The sequence below is a fragment of the Macaca nemestrina genome, chromosome 3, assembly GCF_043159975.1.
Source record: "Macaca nemestrina isolate mMacNem1 chromosome 3, mMacNem.hap1, whole genome shotgun sequence".
In the NCBI taxonomy this organism is placed as follows: Eukaryota; Metazoa; Chordata; class Mammalia; order Primates; family Cercopithecidae; genus Macaca; species Macaca nemestrina.
The window spans coordinates 136,191,177-136,212,451 of record NC_092127.1 but is presented as its reverse complement, the minus strand read 5'-3'; the positions used below and the strand labels follow the sequence as shown (position 1 = coordinate 136,212,451).

Here is a 21,275-nt window from a genome sequence, read left to right as displayed (position 1 = left end):
ACATGCACCTCGTTCTTTCCTCACACCTCTAACTTTAGCCTGCAGTTGAGCAGAAATATGGCTTAGTTTTTTTCCAGTCATTCTTGGGCTCCACACAAGGTGCTGGACCTATGAACAAACAAGTGTGTTGCTTCTATAAGAAAAAAAAGTCTATTTTTATTATAAAAAATGTAGTTCTTTATAATTTCACCTATAAAAATCCCATTTTCTTTTATATTATGTGTCAACATTTTGTATATATCCATAACTGAGGATAATAATAACTAGGACCCTTTAGGGACCAGAAACAGAGAAAAGAAGAGAGCATGTGGCTCCTGTTTGGACAGTAATCTGGAAAACAGAGATAGCGGGTTTTAACTTTATAGCTACAAAGCCCATTACAGTGTATCTCACATTGTAGTTCATTTCAGATTACCTATAAAGTTCATTTAAAATGCAGATTCCCAAGCCCTTCCAGATCAGGGGACAACTCTAGGAATATGTATTTCTAATAATCATCCCAGATGATCATAAAGCAGAATCACGAAGCAAGAGGATACTAAACCAACTTAACATTGAACCTGAAGGTCAAAAGAGGGTTCTGGTGGGTGGGTGAGAAGAGCTAAATTGTCAAGGCTTCCAACTGCTTCAGAAATGGCAGAGGAATTAGAACAGTAAACACTGGCACTGTGTAAACAGGAATGGGTAATGTCACTTTAATTGTGAGGAGGCTGAGCTTCCGAGTTCTAGACTCTCTCTTGACTTTTCCTGGGATAAGTCCAGCTCAGGGAATGAAAACAGTTCTCACTGTTCTGAAGAAAGTAAGCAAGGTGAGGGAGAGAATGAGGAAATAAGATGAATATAAGGACCCTATGTTTTGTTCATGCTTCATTCTGATAAAAATGAAATCCCATATGTGAAACTACTTTGCCAGAAAGCTATAAGTACTTTTGTAGCGGGAGTATTTATATTATAACTTTTGGAAATTTGAAGTTCTGGAAACATGCCAGATGGGAAGGTATTTTCCTTCTCTATCTCATTTTCGTGGCTGAATGGATTAAGCCCACAGATGAATAAATAATAAGGATATTATTGATCTCAAAAAACTCATGAATATTTTTTTAAAGATGAGCCAAGAATTGGGTGTGGAGTGAGACAAAGGAAGAATTGAAAATAATTACATGGTTTCGGACTTGAACAACTGGAAAGATGGAATTACATCAACTGAACTTGGAAAGAACCAATAAATATTTGTTGTATGGATGAAGGAATGATGGAATGAAACCTAAATAAGTATTGAGGCATGTTGCTTTAGAAAAGGCCTATCAGACTGGAGATTTGTTTGAACATTCTAACCAAAGGAAGGTTGAGTTCTTTGAGACATTAAGTCAAACCTTGAGATATAGTAAGAGAAAGAAGTTCATTTAAGTTTTAATTTCAATTTGCTTTTTTGAATAATTGCCTCCTGTTGCAGGTGCTATTTTTTTTCACAGTGAGTTAAATAAGAAAAATAAATTGGAAAATTATCTTCCTTCTTTTCCTCCAGCATGAACTTCTGATTGTGGTTGATTCTTGTTTTCACTGCAGAACAGAGACGACTAAAGAAGACAGACATTCCACTACTGCAGAGGCTCCTGCAGGGACCTTCTGAAAAGAATGCTCGCATTTTCCTCATGGATAAAGATGCAGAAGAAATTAGCAGTGATGTATGAATACTATCACTCTGAATCTGTTTTTTGCTTCCCTCCTGACTCAGCACCTTTTGCATAATTGTTCTGCTTTTTGTTTTCTTCTTCTTCTTCTTTCTTAGGTGGCTCAGTACATTAACTTCCACTTTTCTTTCTTGGAATCCATTCTTCAAAGATTAAATGAAGAAGAGAAAAGAGAGATTCAAAGAATAGTAACAAAGTAAGTCAAGAACACGCATATTGGATACTTGGTTCTTTAATAGTCCAATGCACAAAATATGTCAATTTTTAATCGTCTGTCTTCTTCTCATTTTCAGATTCAATAAAGAAAAGGCTATTATACTGAAATGTCTTCAGAATAAACTAGTAATAAAAACAGAGACAACAGTTTAGCAGTACAGGCTGCTGTTGCTAAAACACTTCAAAAAACTCAGAGATATTACTATTTGATGAATGCATAAGTTCTGTACTTGCATTTATACGAATATATATGAGACTTGAATCTGTAGAAAATTGAATGTCAAAAAAGCTCATTTCTTTTTGAAGTGATGAGGTTAACTAGGGTTCACAGTTGGACAAAATGAGCTTGAGTTTAGTTTCAGTAACTGAAATAAGCTTGAATACTGCGTATTCCAAATCGCTTTTATAGTAAAACATGTAATGAACTCAAATTTAAATGGTGTCTTCAGATAACCAGTTTAAACTTCATTTAACTTGGACTCTCAAGAGAACTGAAACATAATCAATGAATTCAGAAATGACTCACAAAAAAGAAGTTGCCAGTTCTTGCAATGAAAAAGAAATACAGTGTCTTACACCATCAAGGATCTACTTAATAGTGACAGTGTTTCATAGCTTCTTGAAAACTCTGGCATTTTCATAAAATCTAGGACTATCTTAAATGGCCTGTTGACTTCTGGCTATCTGTAACATTAGAGCTGTCTGGCCTTTGGAAAGGAAAAGATTATAGACTATTTTAAGCAATCCTAATTTAAATTTTCGAACCTCCCCCTAATCCTTTTTCTCTCTCTCTGTTCTATCAGTTCAAGACTTTTCTTAAGCTCTTTTTTAAGTGAGTTGAACTTTTTCTTTATTTATTTTTCAAAAAATATGTATGTCACATAGACATATTATATCAGCTAAAGCAAGACTTGGCCCACAAATACCCATTTGTTGCTGAATGAATACAATGGATAAAGCAAGGCTGTTGTAGCTGAAGTTAGGTAGGGAATCCCAAACTCTGCCCTCTTAGCATCTTATTCTACATGTCAACTCTCAGGGTACTTACAGATCTGCTTAACCTACTTGAAAAAAAAACACTAAAAATGAAGAAATGCTGTAAGTATAGTCTCTGATTTTATTTATAAATTCTATATTAAAATTGAGTTATACACAACATTCATTCTTAAACTAATTATATTTGCATTCCTCATAAGCATTGTAGTAAATTGTCTGATCATATTACAAGTTCTAAGGAATGAGATTATATGCAATAAACCCAATTGGAAGATTAACTAACAATATTAAAATACAAAACATGTGTAAGACAAAGGCATTCCTTCTCAGTATTACCACACCTACACTGGATGAAGGTGAAAGTGTGCTATGACCTTTTCAAGCCTAAAAGTCTCTCTTACTGAATAAACCAGAGGCTTGCATCGTAATTCTTTCACCTGTCAATTAATAAGAAAATAGTCTCATCTCACTTAAATGAGGCAAATGTAATAGTTAAAATTCAACATACTTATAAAAAAATAAAGTAGTGTCATATACCTGCCATGAACATGAAAAAAGATTAATCTTTAATAGACTGAAATGTATAAGAGAAGAACCAAGTCTTACACAGAAGAAAAAGGTAGATATGAAAAGGAAAATCACAGAAGAGAAAATGCAAATGGCTGCTAAGTATGTGAAAAAAGTCATATCTTCTGTGATCAACTGTGTTAGTCTGTATCAATCAGAATACAGAAACAAGGCAGTAATTTAAACGGGGAAAGTTTAATATAAAGAATAATTAAGCTATGCTAGAAGAATATTAATAAAGATGAAAAGAGAAGGTACCCTCAGGCTGAGCGAAAGAATCCTAACAAGGAAAAGCAGGAATGAGGGTTTCAGAATTCACTGGAGAAGGTGTGGTTGCAGCCCACTGGAGAGAAGTTTGCTGGCTTGCCCAGGCCAGAGCAGGACCACAGATACCGGACAAGCAGGTACAACCAACCCTCTGGGTGTAGACCAGCTGAGGCAGGTGGTGAGATACACAGAGGGATTTGGGGCTTTGCCAAAGCGTGAGCACAAAGAAGGAGTCAGGGGTTCTGTTCAAGGCCCTGTTGGGACTAGGAGCCGGAGGGGCCTACTTTGCAGGAACCTAGCATAAATTTGTGTGCGACGAGACTGCACAAGACAAAGCTCAGGCAAGTGGCTCAGTAGCTGCCCAGTCCATCAGGGTCCTCTATATGAGTGTGCACCCAGCTGAAGAAAAGATATGGAGAACAGCAATTGGAGCTTCGGTACAGGCTTGCACTGTGGCTCCAGGTTATACCACCACTGCCCAAAGCAAAAGCTGGAGAAGCAAGTGGAGAAATGCTGGAGAAAGCTACACCCTACAGGCAACCAGCACTGGAGAAACCACTCCAGTCAAAGTAGTGAAGGAAAAAAGCCTGCTCTCCAGGAGCCTGGCCTGCCAGCCCGGAGCCATCAGGAAAGACCCCTTCCTCTTGCAGTGTGTCTCCAGCGCCCTCTACTGACAAAGCATGCCATCATTCAAACTGCTAAGGAAACATTTAAAGGGCCTGTATCTATTTTCACGGAGCAGACAACCAACAGTGAATGTGGAGCTGAGAGATAGTAAAATAATAACTGACATGCCACCGAAGCACAAGGTAAAATAAATACACATTTTGGCCTATTAGCAAAGATAAAGAAATGATAACATTAAATACTCAATAAATCACCATGAGATGGGGTCCCAAACTTCTGGTAAAAATACAAATGGATATAATTTTTCCTGAAGGCAATTTAGTAGTCCGTTTATCCTACAATCTACTTGTAAGATCCTATCATATGAAAATAACCAGAGATACAAAGACATTCTGCAAAAATATGTTTTCTATTGTTATGTATTGTGACAAAAGGAAATAAGCCTAAATGTTCAGAAAATTATTTTAAAAGATGAAAGAGGGACATAGGCCATGGACGGTGGCTCATGCCTGTAATCCCAGCACTTTGGGAGGCCAAGGCAGGAGGATCACTTGAGGTCAGGATTTTGAGACCAGCCTGGCCAAAATGGTGAACCCTGCCTCTACTAAAAATACAAAATTTAGCCGGGTGCGATGGCAGGCGCCTATAACCCCAGCTACTTGGGAGGCTGAGGCAAGAGAATCGCTTCAACCCGGGAGGCAGAGGTTGCAGTGAGCCGAGATGGCACCACTGCTCTCCAGCCTGGGCGACAGAGCAAGACTCCGTCTCAAAAAAAAAAAGAGAAATAAACATTTATTTGTATAATGTTATGTAGCCATTAAAATTATGTTTCCAAATAACTTTAATTACAGGGGTAAATTCTTATATATCTAAATAAGAATAGACACATATACATATTCCAAAATATTTATTATATACTTAAGGCATATATATTATATATGTATGTGTATATATATGTGTGTGTGAACACTAATATTTGCATATATACACACGAGAAACAAAAACATGTTAAAAGTGGCTATATATGCATTGTAGAATTATGAGTGATTCATGTTTTTCTAATTTCCCTATATGTATTAAGTGTTCTATACTTACTATTTGTTACTTTTTAAATCAGGAAGTAGAAAAGTTATTATTTAAAACTTATGAACAAAAAAGTAACAAGCACATGCAAGCACAAAGTTCTACCAAATGCAAAACAATTCAAATCAATTATTCAAATGAGACATTAACATCACTTCTGTGGTAGTTTTATATCCATAAAGTCTGATTCTCCTCCTTTGAAGAGATGGAGCCTAATTCTCCTCACCTTGCAAATGGGCTGGACTTAGTGACTTACTTCTTTTTATTTTATTTTTAATTGACAAATAATAATTGTATGTATTTATGGGGTACAATATTATATTATGATATATGTACACACTGTGGAATTATTAAATCAAGTGAATTAACATATCCATAACATCATATACTTACATTTCTTTGTGGTGAGAACATTTAAAAATGTACTCTTTTAGCAATTAGGGACTTCTAACAAATATAGGAAAATGGAAGAGACTGTGAAACTTTGAAGTAGGTCATAAAAGTCACTATGGCTTCCTCCTTGCTCTGTCTTGGATTACTTGCTCTGGGGGAATTCAACTGCCATGTCCTGAACAGCCCTGGAAAGACCTACATGATGAAGAACTGAGACCTTCTGTCAAACGCCAGCAGGGAATTGAGGCCTCCTGTCAACAGCCATTTTAGAAGTGGATCTTCCAGCTTCAGTCAAGCCTTCAGACAACTGCAGCCCTGTCTAATAGCTTGGCCATAACTTCATGAGAGACCTTCAGTCAGAAAACCCAAGGAAACCATTCTGGATTCCTCATCCTCAGAAACTGTATGAGATAAGAAGTGTTTGTTGTATTATGCTGCTAAATTTGGGGTAATTTCTTACATAGCAATATATAACTCATACAATTTCTGGGAAAAAATAGTTTATTTTAGAATCATTTTTGCATAATGCAAGAATATAAACTTGTCACAGAATCATTTATTCTTGTTTTAGGTGGTCCAGATATTTCATTGTCAATTACATATTAGCTCAAATTAAATTTTAGATAATATATATTATTATTAATGGTAAAGAATGTGTCACATTTATCTTTATATGCTTTTCTGTACCTAATATTGTGTCTTGTGCATAGGATGGGCTCAATAAAAATTGATTGAATATATAAGTGAATGAAAGAATAAATGAATGAGTGAAGGAATTATCTGAAACATTTTTATAAAATTTCCCATATATATGTATTACTTATTACAAGTCTGGTTCCATAGCTGAAATATTAAACATTTTATATATATGGTTTTCCCTGATATAGTGGTGTATTTTATTATCCCTTGGCTCTACTATGAAATATTCAGTTAGTTGTCATTACCATTTAATTTGGTTTAGGGCTATTTAGATTGGTTTTTGAAACTGAAGGGGAAAGAAGCCCCTTGCAATGCAATTGATGAAGTGATAAAGATAGCAAGTATAACTATTGGGTGGAGGTATATATATGGGAAAGAATGAGAAATAAGATGTAGATACAGAGGGCAAAACCTTTCAATGACATTCATTTGTCTTCTAAATTAAAAACATCTAATAGCTATTAAATTGAGCCATTTGAAATTGCCAATATTTGACTACAAAGGCAATGATTTCGTATGGTTCAAACTAATAACAACTTATTTGCTGGGCACTATGTTTAATACTCATTACATTTCCAAAAGGAAATTACTCTTTCAACCTCATGTTACAGATAAAGAAAGTAAGCCATGGAGCAGTTAGGAGATTTGCCAAGGTTTTTAGTAGAAGAAATAGGTAGGATTTAAACCTATGGCTCCAAAAGTCATACAGTTAACCACCATAATCTGTGGCTTCCTCCTAAACTATGCTTCCTGAATCTGCCATTCTAAAATGTGTCCTCGTTTTTAAGTGGAATAATAGTACCTACTTTATTGGACGATTGCGGGAGTTATAAGAACAGCACATGTAAATCCTGGCACTTTGTACATAAGAATGTGATAAATACTAGCTATGTTATAATTAAATTTCAGTATATCCCCCAACCACCATTGTAGACTTATCTTCTATTAAGTCTTACTGCCCACAGCTACCTCATTTTTGTCTTAAAGCCAGCCAAACTAAATCACTCAACCTTCCCTGAAACACTGCACACTTTAGCACCTCTCTTTCTGTTGAGACATTCCCATTTTCTAGTCCCTGGTTAGGGTCACTTCTTCCAAGACCTTTCCGGGTCTCTGTAACAACGTGTGATCTCAAGCTCCTATGTACCACAGTTCCGGTTAGCTCTGCTCTTGTGACACCAGAATTTTGAAATTTGCCTTTTATTATAATTCTTTATGTGCTCACATCTTGTATAAATGCATTAGTGATCTGGTGTAATCATATTCATGTTTGTATTATTCCCTGTAGTATCTAGCACAGTGTATTGAATGCATTAGGTACTCAGCAAATGTTTATTGGATTTAATTCACTAATGCCTATGAACATGTTGAAGTCACTGAAGTGAGGAAAAATAATTACTTAAACTCAAGGAAAGGGTATTATAATGATAATTAATTTTTTCTGTATTTCTCTAATCAAAGTAATTCATTTATTTAAGCACTTATTTTTATCTCTTATACAAAAATATCTGGAAAAATAAAAACAAGTCCAAATGATTCACATCAGTTCCTTATGTCATTTGCAGAAAGATTTCCAAGGAAAAAAAAAGTGCTGTTACAAACCATTGCTTCAAGCTCAAATTAATTGAAGTGCATTATATTGCATTGGTGCCAATATAGCCTCACATATTTAGGGTAAAGATTAAAGGTGAAACCGTTACGAAGGTAACGTTATTGTGAAGTTTATTTCGTTCAGTTTGCCAATAAACATTTTCAGTATTGGCACAGACAAAAACTCCAACTTGCTTTTAGGGTTTTGTTCACTGTGGAAACTTGACAGACAATTCCCAGCTTGGTGTGGCAGCCCATCACATCTACCTGAGCCCTTTGAAAGTGGTTTGGTTTCATGTTTCTGTTTCTGCTCTTGAGAAGCAGAAAGCTTGTTGTGGAGAGAGACGGGTAATTATGGTGTGTTTTCTGAGGCTTACAATAACTAGATTTCTCTGCTGGGTAAGAAAGGACAATTTCAGTGTAGACTGGCCAGTGTTCTTGAGCAACTTTGTGAGCACCTGAAAATTTATTTTGTTGATTCTTATTTTGAATATTAGACATGTTTCATGATTTATAAAAATAAATGTAGATCTCATCAAAGATCCTACACTGACATTTTCTGGGATCATTTAACCTCCCCATAGACCCTAGTACTTTTTGATCTGTTTGGACCCTTAGGAAAAGCAAACAAACAAATAAGTACATTTGTGAGAAAAAAAAAAAGAGAGAGAGAGAGAGAGAGAGAAAGAAAGTAAAAACCTAAATAGATATGACCGCAAAATAGAAAAATCTCTAAGACTTAGCTGGGAAGGGCAGAGCAAGAAGTCCAAATAGAAGGCTCCACCAATGATTCTTCTCCACCAATCAAACAGGAACACCAAATTTAACAGTGATTTACACACACACACACACACACACACAGAGAGAGAGAGAGAGAGAGAAAAAGAAAAGAAAAACAAAAAAAGAAAAAACCTTCGTAACAACCAAAAATCAGATGAGCAATCAAAATGCCTGGTTTTAATTTCATATCACTGAAAGAGGCATTAAGAGTGTAGGAAAGACAGTCTTGAATTGCAGAAACCACCCATCCTCCATCCCCCAGCAGCCACATGGTGTGGAGAATCTGTGCACTTCGGGGAAGGAGAGCACAAGCATTATGAGATTTTACATTTAACTCAGTGCTGCCTTGTCACAGTAGAAAGCAGAACCAGACTGAATTCATCCAATTCCATCCATGGCGGGAGCATTTAGACAAGCCCTAGCCACAGGGAAATTGCCTGTCTCGGTCATTGGAATTTGAATTGCAGCAAGCCTCATAACTGTGGGCTAAAGTTTTCTGGGACGCTAAATGAACATGAAATGCAGTCTAGACCACAAGGATTGCAACTTCTAGGCAAGCCCTAGTGCTGTGCTGGGGTCAGAGGCAGTGGATTTAAGCAGCACACAACCTTGCGAGACACCAGCCAGGCTGGCTAAAGGAGTGCTTGCACACTCTTCTCTCAACCATTGGCAGCACAGCTTGCAACAACTAAAGTGACTCCTTCCTTGTGCTCGAGGAGGGGAGAGGGAAGAATCAAGAGAATTTTGACTTGCATCTTGGATACTAGCTCACCCACAGTAGTATAGAGCACCAGGCAGGGTCATGAGACCCCCATTCCAGGCCCTAAACCCTGATGACATTTCTAGACACACCCTGGGCCAGAAGTGAATCCACTGCCTAGAAGGGAAGGACCCAGTCATGGCAGGATTCATCACCTGCTAACTAAAGGGTCCCTGGGCCCTGAATAACCAGCAATGATACTCAAGTAGTATGCCGCGGGTTTAGTTGAGACTCTGAAATGTGCTGGCTTCAGGTGAGACTCAGCACGTTCCCAGCTATGGTGGCTATGGTGAGAGACTCCTTCTGCGTGAGAAAAGCAGAGAGAATAGTAAAGTGGACTCTGTTTTGTACTAGTTTGGCCACTGTGGAGTAGAACATCAAGCAGGCTCGTGGGGTTCCCAGTTTTAGGCCTCAACACTTGGCAACATTTCTGGACTGGTCTTGGGCCAGATGGGAGCCCACTGCCCTGAATGGCTACCACAACCTGATATAAGAGGCCTTGAGCCTTAAATGAACATCAGTGGCAGGCTGGCATTAGTCCCTGTAGGCCTGTGGTGATGGTGACCACAGAGAGATACTCCTTTGCCTGTGGACAGGGGAAGGAGGAGAGGCATGGACACTGTCTCATTATTTGAATGCCAGCTTAGCTAGCTACAGAATGAAAAGCATCAGGTAGATTTCTAAGGTTTTTGACCCCAGGCGTTGGCTCCTGGACAGCATCTCTGGACTCACCCGGGACCTGGGGCAGCATGCCACCATGAAGGGAAGGACACAAGCCTGACTGGCTTCACCATCTGCTGATCATACAGCCCTAGGGCATTGAGTGAACATAAGCAGCAGCCAGGTGGTAACTACCACGGGCTTTGGGTGAGACGCAGTGCTCTGTTGGCTTCAGGTCTGATGTAGTGCAATCAAGTAGTGGTGGCCACAGGGGTGCTTGTGTCATTCTGCCCCAAGCTCCAGGCAGCTCAGCACAGAGAGAGAGAGACTATGTTTATTTAGGGCAAAGTAAGGGAAGAGAACAAGAGCCTCTATGCCTGGTAATCCAAAGAATTCTGGATTTATTCCAAGACCACCAAAGCAATACTTCTATAGGTCAGCAAGAACCACAATATTGCCAGAGTTAGGGTATCCCCTAATGCAGATTGGCTTAAATCACAACACTCAAGTCCCTTTGAATATCTGGCAAGCCTTCTCAAGAAGGATAGGTACAAATAAGCCCAGACTTTAAAGACTACAATAAATATCCAACTCTTCAATGTCCAGACACTGACAAACACACACAAGCATCAAGCTTAGTCAGGAAAACATAGGGAAAACATGACCTCCCCAAATGAACTAAATAAGGGACCAGGGACAAATCGTGGAGAAACAGAGATATGTGACCTTTCAGACAGAGAATGCAAAATACTTGTTTTGAAGAAACTCAAAGAAATTCAAGATAACACAGAGAAGCAATTCAGAATTTTATCAGATAAATCTAACAAAGAGATTGAAATAATTAAAAACAATCCAACAGAAATTCTGGAGATAAAAAATGCAACTGACATACTGCAGAATGCATTAGAGTGTCTTAATAGCAGAATTGATAAAGCAGAAGAAAAAAATGAAACACAGCTACAAGATCTAGAAAAATAAGCACAAAAGGGAAAATCTAAGAGTTGTTGTCCTTAAAGAGGATGAAGAGAACGAGGTGGGATCGAAAGTTTATTCAACAGGGTAATAACAGAGAAATTCCCAAACCTAGAGAAAGATATCAATATCCATGTACAAGAAGGTTATAGAACACCAGGCAGATTTAACCCAAAGAAGACTACCTCAAAAGATTTAATAATCAAACTCCCAAAGGTCAAGGATAAAGAAAGGATTCTAAAAGCAGCAAGATAAAAGAAACAAATAACATACAATGAAGCTCTATCCAGCAGCAGATTTTTCAGTGGAAACCCTACAGGCCAGGAGTAAGTGGCATTACATATTTAAAGTGCTGAAGGAAAATACTGTTACCTTAGAATAGTATATCTAGTAATAATATCCTTCAAATATGAAGAAAAAATAAACACTTCCCCAGACAGACAAAAGCTGAGGGATTTTATTAGTGTCACATCTCTCCTACAAGAAATGCTAAAGGGAGTTCTTCAACCAGAAAATAAAGAATACTAATCAACATTAAAAATCTTCTGAAGGTACAAAACTCACTGGTGATAGTAAGTACACAGAAAAAGATAGAATATTATAACACTATAATTGTGTTATGTAAACTCTTAAGAGATTAAAAGATGAACCAATCAAAAATAACAACTACAATAAATTTTCAAGACATAGTGCAATGAGACATAAAGAAAAACAACAAAAGGTTTAAAAGCGAGGGAATACATTTAAAATATAGGGATTTTATTAGTTTTCTTTTTGTTTATGCAATCAGTATTAAGTTGTCATAAGTTTAAAATAATAGGTTAAAAGATAATGTTTGCAAGCAACATAGAATCTCAAATCAAAAAACAAACAATGGATACATGAAGAAACAAAAAGCAAGAAATTTAATCATACTACCAGAGAAAATCATCTTCACTAAAGAAAGATAGGATGCAGGATGGAAGGAAAGGAGGAAGAGAACACCACAAAAGGACCGGAAAACAAACAACAAAATGACAAGAGTAAGTCCTTACTTATCAAAAAAAAAAAACATTGAATACAGATGGACTGAACTCTCCAATCAAAAGACATAGTGTGGCTGAATGAGAAAAAAAAAAAAAAAGAAAAACAAGATGCAGTGATCTGTTCCCTACAAAAAAACACATTTCACCTATAAAGGCACATTTACATTCAAAATAAAGGGATGGAAATATGTTCCATGCCAATGAAAAGCATAAAAGAGCTGACATAGCTATACTTACAGCAGAAAAAAAACTTATTTTGAGAAAAAAACTATAAGAAGAGAAAAAGAAGTTCACTATGTATAATCAAGGGGTTAATTCTGCAAGAGAATATAAGAGAATATAATGATTGTAAACAGATATGCAACCAACACTGGAGCACCTAGACATATAAAGCAAATATTATCAGACCTAAAGAGAGAGATAGGCCACAATACAATAACAGCTGGAAATTTCAACACCCCACTTTCAGCATTAGACGGATTACCCCGACAAAATCAACAAAGAAACATCAGACTTAATGTACAATACAGACCAAATGTACCTAAAAGAGATTTACAAAAAAAATTCATCCAACAGCTACAGAATACACATTCTGCTCAGCACATAAATCATTCTCAAGACAGACCATGTGTTAGGTCACAAAACAAGTAGGAAAATATGCAAAAAAAAAAAAAAAAAAAAATATCAAGCAACTTCTCTAATAATAGAATAAAACTAGAAATCAATAACAAGAGTAATTTTGAAAACTGTACAAGCACATGGAAATTAAACAACATATTCCTGAATGACCAGTGGGTCAATGAAGAAATTAAGAAGGAAGCTGAAAATTTTCTTGAAACGAATGATAATGGAAACACAACACACCAAAACCTATGGGATACAGTGAAAGCAGGACTAAGAGTGATAATTATAGATATAAGCACCTACATCAAAAAAAGAAAAAGAAACTTCCAAAAAATAACCTAACAATGCATCTTAAAGAACTAAAAAACAGGAGCAACCAATCCCAAAATTAGGAAAGAAAAGAAATAATAAAAATTAGAGGAGAAATAAATAAAATTAAAACTAAGAAAACAAAACAAAAGACAAATTAAATAAAGTTTGTGTTTTTGAAAGATAGATAAAATTGACAAACCTTTACCCAGACTAACTAATAAAAAAAGAGAGATGACCAAAATAAATAAAATCAGAGATGAAAAAGGAGACATTAAAACCAATACCACAGAAATTCAAAGGGTCATAGATGGCTACTCTGAGCAACTATATGCTAGTAAATTGGAAAATCTAGAAGGAATGGATAAGTTCCCAGACATATACAACCTACCAAGGTTGAACCATGAAGAAATACAAAACCTGAGCAAAACAATAGCAAGTAATAAGACCGAAGCTGTAATAAAAGTCTTGCAGCAAAGAAAAGCATGGGACCCAATGATTTCGCTGCCAAATCTCCCAAACATTTAAAGAACTAATACCAATCCTACTCAAACTATTCTGAAAAATAAAGGTGAGGATACTTTGAAACTCATTCTATAGGGCCATTATTACTCTGATACCAAAACCAGACAAGACATATTAAAAAAAAAAAAAAAAAAAAAAAAAAAAAAAAAAAAAAAAAAAAAAACCACAACACTACAGGCCAATATCCCTGATGAATATTGATGTAAAAATCCTCTACAAAGTACTAGCAAATGAAATTCATCAACACATTAAAGAGATCACTTATCATGACTTAGCAGGATTTATTACAGAGATGCAATGATGATTCAACATATGCAAATCAATCAATGTGATACTTCATATCAACAGAATGAAGAACGAAAACCAAAGATCTTTTCAATTGATATTGAAAGAGTATTTGATAAAATTCAACATCCCTTCATGATAAAAACTCTCCAAAAACTGAATGTAGAAGGAAGTTACCTCAACATAATAAACGCCATGTATGACAGATCCACAGCTAGGATCATACTGAATGGAGAAAAACTTAAAGCCTTTCCACTAAGATGTGGAACAAAACAAGGATGCTCATTTTACCACTGTTATTCAACATAGTACTGGAAGTCCTAGCTAGAGCAATCAGACAAGAGAAAGAAATAAAGGACATCCAATTTGGAAAGGAAGAAGTCAAATTATCCATCTTTCAGATGATATGATCTTATATTTGGAAAAACCTAAAGATTCCACAAAAAAACTATCAGAACTGATAAACAAATTCAGTAAAGTTGCAAACTACAAATCAACATACAAAAGTCAGTAACATTTCTATATGTCGATGGTGAACAATTTGAAAAATAAATCAAGAAAATGATTTCATTTATAATAACTACAAATAAAATAAAATACCTAGGTATTAACAAAATAAGTGAAAGTTCTCTGCAATGAAATCCCTAATATACTGATGCAATAAATTGAAAAGCACACCAAAAAATGGAACAATATTCCATGTTCATAAATTGGAAGAATCAGTATTGTTAAAATGTCCATACTACCCAAAGCAATCTACAGATTCAATACAATCCTTATCAAAATACAAAAAACATTTTTCACAAAAATAGAAAAAAGAATCTAAAATGTATATGGAACCATAAAAGACCCAGAATAGCCAAAACTATCATAACCAAAAAGAAGAAAACTGCAGGAATCACAATTACCTGACTTCAAATTATTCTACAGAGGTATAGTAACCAGAATGGCATAGTACTGGCATAAAAACAGACATATAAATCAGTGGAACAGAATAGAGAATGCAGAAAGAAATCCACACATCTACAGTGATCTCATTTTTGACAAAGGTGCCAAGAACATCAATTGGGGATGGGGCAGTCTCTTTAATAAATGATGCTGGGAAAACTAGACATTCAAATGCAAAAAATGAAACTAGATTCCTAACTCTCACCATATACAAACATCAAATCAAAATGGATTAAGACATAAATCTAAGACCTCAAACTATGAAACTACTACAAAGAAACTGAAGAAGCTCTCTAGGACATTGAACTAGATAAAGATTTTTTGAGTAATACCCCATAAGCATAGGTGATGAGAGCAAAAGTGGATAAATGGAATGACATCAAGTTACTTCTGCACAGCAAAGGAAACAATCAACAAAGTGAAGAGACAAACCACAGAATGGAAGAAAATATTTGAAAACTACCTATCTGACAAGAGATTAACAACAAGAATATATAAGGAGCTCAAACAACTATCATAATCCAATTCAAAATGGTCAAAGGATCTGAATACATATTTCTCAAAAGAAAACCTACAAATGGCAAAGAGGTATATGACAAAGTACTCAACATCACTGATCATCAGAGAAATGCAAATCAAAGCTATAATGAAATACCATCTCATCCATATAACATGGCTTTTATCCAAAAGACAGGCAGTAACAAATGCTGGTGGAGGATGTGGAGAAAAGGGAAACTTTGTACACAGTTGATGGGAATGTACATTAGTACAGCCACTATGGAGAACATTTGGAAGTTCTTCAAAAAACTAAACACAGAGCTACCATCCAATCCACCAATCCCACTCCTAAAAGAAAGGAAATCTACCATCAGAGTGAACAGGCAACCTACAGAATGGGAGAAAATGTTTGCAATCTACTCATCTGACAACGGGCTAATATCCAGAACCTACGAAGAACTCAATCAAGTTTACAAGAAAAAAACAACCCCATCAAAAAGTGGGCAAAGGATATTAACAGACACTTCTCAAAAGAGGACATTCATACAGCCAACAGACACATGAAAAAATTCTCATCATCACTGGCCATCAGAGAAATGCAAATCCAAACCACAATGAGATACCATCTCACACCAGTTAGAATGGCGATCATTAAAAAATCCATTGTGGAAAACAGTGTGGCAATTCCTCAAGGATCTCGAACTAGAAATACCATTTGACCCAGCCATCCCATTACTGGGGATATACCCAAAGGATTATAAGTCATGCTGCTATAAAGACACATGCACACATATGTTTATTGCGGCACTATTCACAATAGCAAAGACTTGGAATCAACCCAAATGTCCATCAGTGACACACTGGATTAAGAAAATGTGGCACATATACACCATGGAATACTATGCAGCCATAAAAAGGGATGAGTTCGTGTCCTTTTTTGGACATGATGCATGCAGCTGGAAACCATCATTCTCAGCAAACTATTGCAAGAGCAGAAAACCAAATACCACATGTTCTCACTCACAGGTGGGAACTGAACAACGAGATCACTTGGACACAGGAAGGGGAACATCACACACCGGGTCATATTGTGGGGAGGGGGTAGCAGGAAGGGATAGCATTAGGAGATATACCTGAGTTAATGGGTGCAGCACACCAACATGGCACATGTATACATATGTAACAAATCTGCAGGTTGTGCACATGTGCCCTAGAACTTAAAGTACAATAAAAAGAAAAAAGAAAGGAAATCATTATATTGAAGAGATATCTGCACTCTTATGTTTATTGCAGCACTTTTCGCAATAGCCAAGATTTGGAATTAACCTAAAAGGCCAAAACCAGATGAATGGATAAAGAAAATGTGGTATGGAGTTCAGTGATTAAAAAAAAGAATGAGATCCAGTCATTTGCAACAACATGGATGGAACTGAAGATTATTTTGTTAAGTGAAGTAAGACAAGCGTAGAAAGACAAACATTGCATGTTCTCAGTTATTTGTGGGAGCTAAAATTAAAACAATTGACCTCATGGAAACAGAGATTATAAAGCTGTTACCAAAGACTAGGAAGGGTAGTGGAAGAAATGGGGGACAAGTTGTGATGGTTAATGGATACAAAAATTGAGTTAGAAAGAATGAATAAGACCTTGTTTTGCTAGCACAACAGCGTGACTATAGTAAAAAATGATTTAATTATATATTTAAAAATAATGAAATGAATATAATTTGATTGTTTGAAGCACAAAAGATAATACTTGAGGTGATGGATACTTCCCAACCCTTGGCAAAAAGACTTACTATCACAGCTTGAGATGGGTTCTAATGTACTCTTTGATCAAGGTCTTAGGCGTTCCCATAGTGCTAGTCCTTTAGCTTAAAGGCTTAATGAACTGGAATTCCTCTTCTACTTTCAGGACTTCAACTATAAAAAATATAGATTTGCTTTCCTCCTCCCAAAAATGTGAGATTGAGCCAGGCACAGTGGCTTGCACCTGTAATTGCAGCACTTTGGGAGGCCACGGCCAGCAGATCACCTGAGGTCAGGAGTTCAAGACCAGCCTGGCCAACTTGGTGAAACCCCGTCTCTGCTAAAAATACAAAAAATTAGCTGGGTGTGGTGGCACGGCCTGTAGTCCCAGCTACTCAGGAGGCTGAGGCATGAGAATTGTTTGAACCTGGGAGGTGTGGGTCACAATAAGCCGAGATCGTGCCACTGCACTCCAGCCTGGACGACAGAGCAAGACTCCGTCTCAAAAAAAAAAAAAAAAAAAAAAAAAAAGGTGAGACTGTTTTGCTAAAGGGTAAAAAAGACCATCAATATCAGCATCTCACTGAATTTTAAACTATTCTAGGCTATTCCCACGTGTCACTACATAGTTAGATATAAGAACTCAAGAAGAACAAAACTGCTAGCATGAATCAAAGCATCTCTAAGCCTCTATGTATATATTGATATAGTCTTCTATATTAAGCTCAGAAGTTTTCTCCAGTTTTTACTTGTATTTCTTCAAATAAAAATCATTTGTAAAAGCCTAGACAGACAGACAAAAGTAAGATTTTCATTAGCTAAAGTTTGGATGAGACTCATAGAATGCCACTGTTAAGGTATGTATACACACACACACACACACACACACACACACCCATCATGGGGAGTAGCTGACTTGCACTCCTATGAGCCCCAGGATCCTGTGAAAAATTGCTAGAAATCTGTTATTTTAATCCTTCGTCCCACTTTCAAACAGTACCACACTAAATTATTCAGACAGATTATAACCTATTTAAGCTTGATTTTTTTAAATACCTCTGGAGTTTAAGGTATCCTTGCTTCTTTGGAAATACATGACTTTTAAAATCAATCATCTTGGGAAATTTCCCCATAAGCTTAACCCACGATATTTATATTTAATCTTGCCTGTTTTATCTGAACCTAACAATAGCAATGAAAGTCGTCTTTCTCTATATTTGTCCTTCCTGACTTCATTTATTCCACAGTTCCTTGATAAGTCTCTAATTGTTATAACAAATGCTGTAGAAAAAAATACTTATGGCTAAGGTAAGGTAGGAGGAAGGCCTCTTAGAAGAGTACATTAATAAATGAGGAATTCCCTGCATTAAATATAAACAGGAATAATCACTTCCCAGTCAGAAATAAGGCCCTTGCCAGATTTTGTTATGTAAAACATTGACTCATATGACGGAATGTAGAGAACAGAGAAAAGAAAGGACAGATCTTCCTTATGCTGAGTCCAAATTTTCCACTATTCAATTTCCTAGAATTCTGGGCCATTTGGGAGACTGCTAACATGTCACCCATCCTAAGACTTTGTAATAAACATTAGCAGTCTAGCCCTTCGTGTCCTTGGTAACATAATTTTCAGTCCCTTTTCCATTCTGAATGCTCTCTGGACATAACAATTTTCCAACATACTCTTAAAATATGTAGTCTCTCATCTCTTCTGAAATCTCAAGGCAATAATGGCAAAAAGATACAAAAAGAGAATAAAGCCTGGACAGTGCTTTTAAAAAAGCACCATCAGTGTAAGAGATGTTGATGGACTTCTAGGGGGAAAAACGGAGAAAGCAGTTTGAGATGATATTGAGCAATATATCAAAGTGAAGAAATAGGAGCTCAGAATAGTAACATAAAAAGATATATCAGCAGTAAAAGACCAGAAAGGCATTGATTTCTGAGCTGCTTTGAGTCTTGTCTAGTGCCTAGCACTTTTCAAACTTCCCATAGATTCCTGAAGCCACAAATATCCTTTCAATATATTCATATTTACTTAGGTTAGCCAGAATTTAATTCCATTATTTATAACTAAAGAACCCCAACTGACATACCAGCAAAAAATACTGTGCAAATAGATGAACAAAATAATCAGTATAGCGGTCCAATTATATGGACAAAATAATATTTTAAAATGCAAGGAACCAAAAAGTTTATCTCCCAGTTGCCTATTTTGAAAAAAACACATGTGTAGATACATAACTTAAGAATGTAGCCTAGCAAAACTTAAAAGAATCCAAGAATACAACACAGGATAATAGAAATAGTCAAATTTACTAAGGATTACACTGAAAATAAACGCTATGTAAATGGTCACTAATCTGACCTAAAAATAACAGGATCCAAACTGAAAGATAAATCAGAAAACATTTTGAAATACAGCCTTAAGAAGACAGAATATTCTATTACAGAAATTACATAATTAAGAACTTGAACTATGTTAGTGGTATAATGAAAATAAGTGCTTTGTGCTTTATTTGTCAACATGGAAAAAGAAAGGCAAGTAAAAACTCAAAAAAAAAGAAGGATATACTAGAAAATCATGTTCAAATTGCAAAAGTAAACGCATATGGCATGGTTTCCGCAGTCAGTAGCAGGTAGAGACTTTATTTAAACTTGACATCTGTGATGTTGTCTTATGAGAGATGCAGGACCAGTCATTGACCCATAGGTTAATCCATTTATAGAACCTCTGTAAATAATATTCCAAGTAAACACCCTCTTGAGTCTACTATCAAATGGTGTCTACTTTTTAGCAGCCAGCCATTAATAACAAACTATAGAAATGATCCCTGAAAGTATAGTCTTAGGAGCCACCTATTAATAAAGCACATAGATATTATATTTACAAAGCAAAATGTATAAATTTAAATAATGTGAAAGTAATGGTATAGCTAGAAAAAGAAAAGATAGAAAATATTGCAAATAAACCAAAGGAAGTTTTGACATGTTAATTATGCTTTGGACAATAAATTAGATGCTGACTACAGTTGAAAGACCGAGAAATAGAATACAACCAATAAAACAATTAACAATATTTTAACTAAAAAATACTGACAGAGAGTCTGTGAATAGTGTGGCTGAACTTAGCATAAGTTCATTGTGTTTCTTATGTGATGGTTGTATTTTAAGAAACTATAAAGTGATGATGGTAATCACAAAAGAACTAAAAGGGAAAACCTGAAATTGGTTGTCTCTGGGAAATGGGGGATGTGTTCTACTCGTCTGTTTGAACTTTTGCCATGTTCATGTATTACTCGCATAATTTTCAAAAGTTGCATAATGTATCAACAGAAACCGAGCATAGTACCCCAGAATGATCTGGCTGGTATAGGTCGGGATTATCACTTTGCTTAATCTGATTCTTTAATTTTTCCCTTCAGAACTGAGTCCCAAGATTGCAGTAGCTTTGATAGTAGACCCATCAAATGTGAGAACTCATTGTTAAGTATGGACTTAACTTAAACCAACAGGTCTTCTCACATGTGCTCTTGTTAAGCCACATCTAAAAGCAAAACTGTTTATTCTTACTATATTTCATGTTATTTTCAAATCATCATTTCAATCTGTCCAAATTTCTGCTAAATCATAACTTTGTCTTATACTCACATTCTGTTGGCTAATAAATATCTAATAAACAAGGAATGATAGTTATCCTTGACCTAAAAGAATTTCTGGGAGTAGAATTTTCTCCTTGATCCAGCTGATGGCTATGGTTCTCATTGTTTCAAGAAATGTGAGATGTTTGCCTCTTCTTTGAATGGTTCAAATTCACCCTAGCGTATTGGTATATAAAGTGAATAAGCTATACACATGAGGCTTATTATATCCTGTGTAGGTGAAATAGGCTGAGCTTCTCATTTTTCTCCTTCTTTACATTTTCTTCTTACTCTTGTAAACATGCCAATATTGACATTGGTTCTTTTTTTCCTCCTTGAAATTCTCCTTCATTTTTAGCTTACTTCTTAAA

At 35.9% G+C, this 21,275-nt stretch overlaps 1 protein-coding gene and 1 pseudogene across 2 annotated transcripts in view; one reads left to right on the top strand and one right to left on the bottom strand.

Moving 5' to 3' along the window:
- LOC105477303 (Ras association domain family member 6) overlaps nt 1–6,710 on the top strand; it is a 48,685-nt gene extending 41,975 nt beyond the window's left edge. For both annotated transcript variants that reach the window (XM_011733761.3, XM_011733762.2), the window contains exons 9-11: nt 1,567–1,685; nt 1,790–1,887; nt 1,985–6,710. In XM_011733761.3, the coding sequence (XP_011732063.2) occupies nt 1,567–1,685; nt 1,790–1,887; nt 1,985–2,060 (293 nt within the window). In that variant the 3' untranslated portion in view covers nt 2,061–6,710. The remainder of the gene's footprint in view (nt 1–1,566; nt 1,686–1,789; nt 1,888–1,984) is intronic.
- Nucleotides 6,711–20,039: 13,329 nt separating this feature from the next.
- On the bottom strand, nt 20,040–20,113 carry LOC112425861 (small nucleolar RNA U3; annotated as a pseudogene).
- Nucleotides 20,114–21,275: the final 1,162 nt, after the last annotated feature.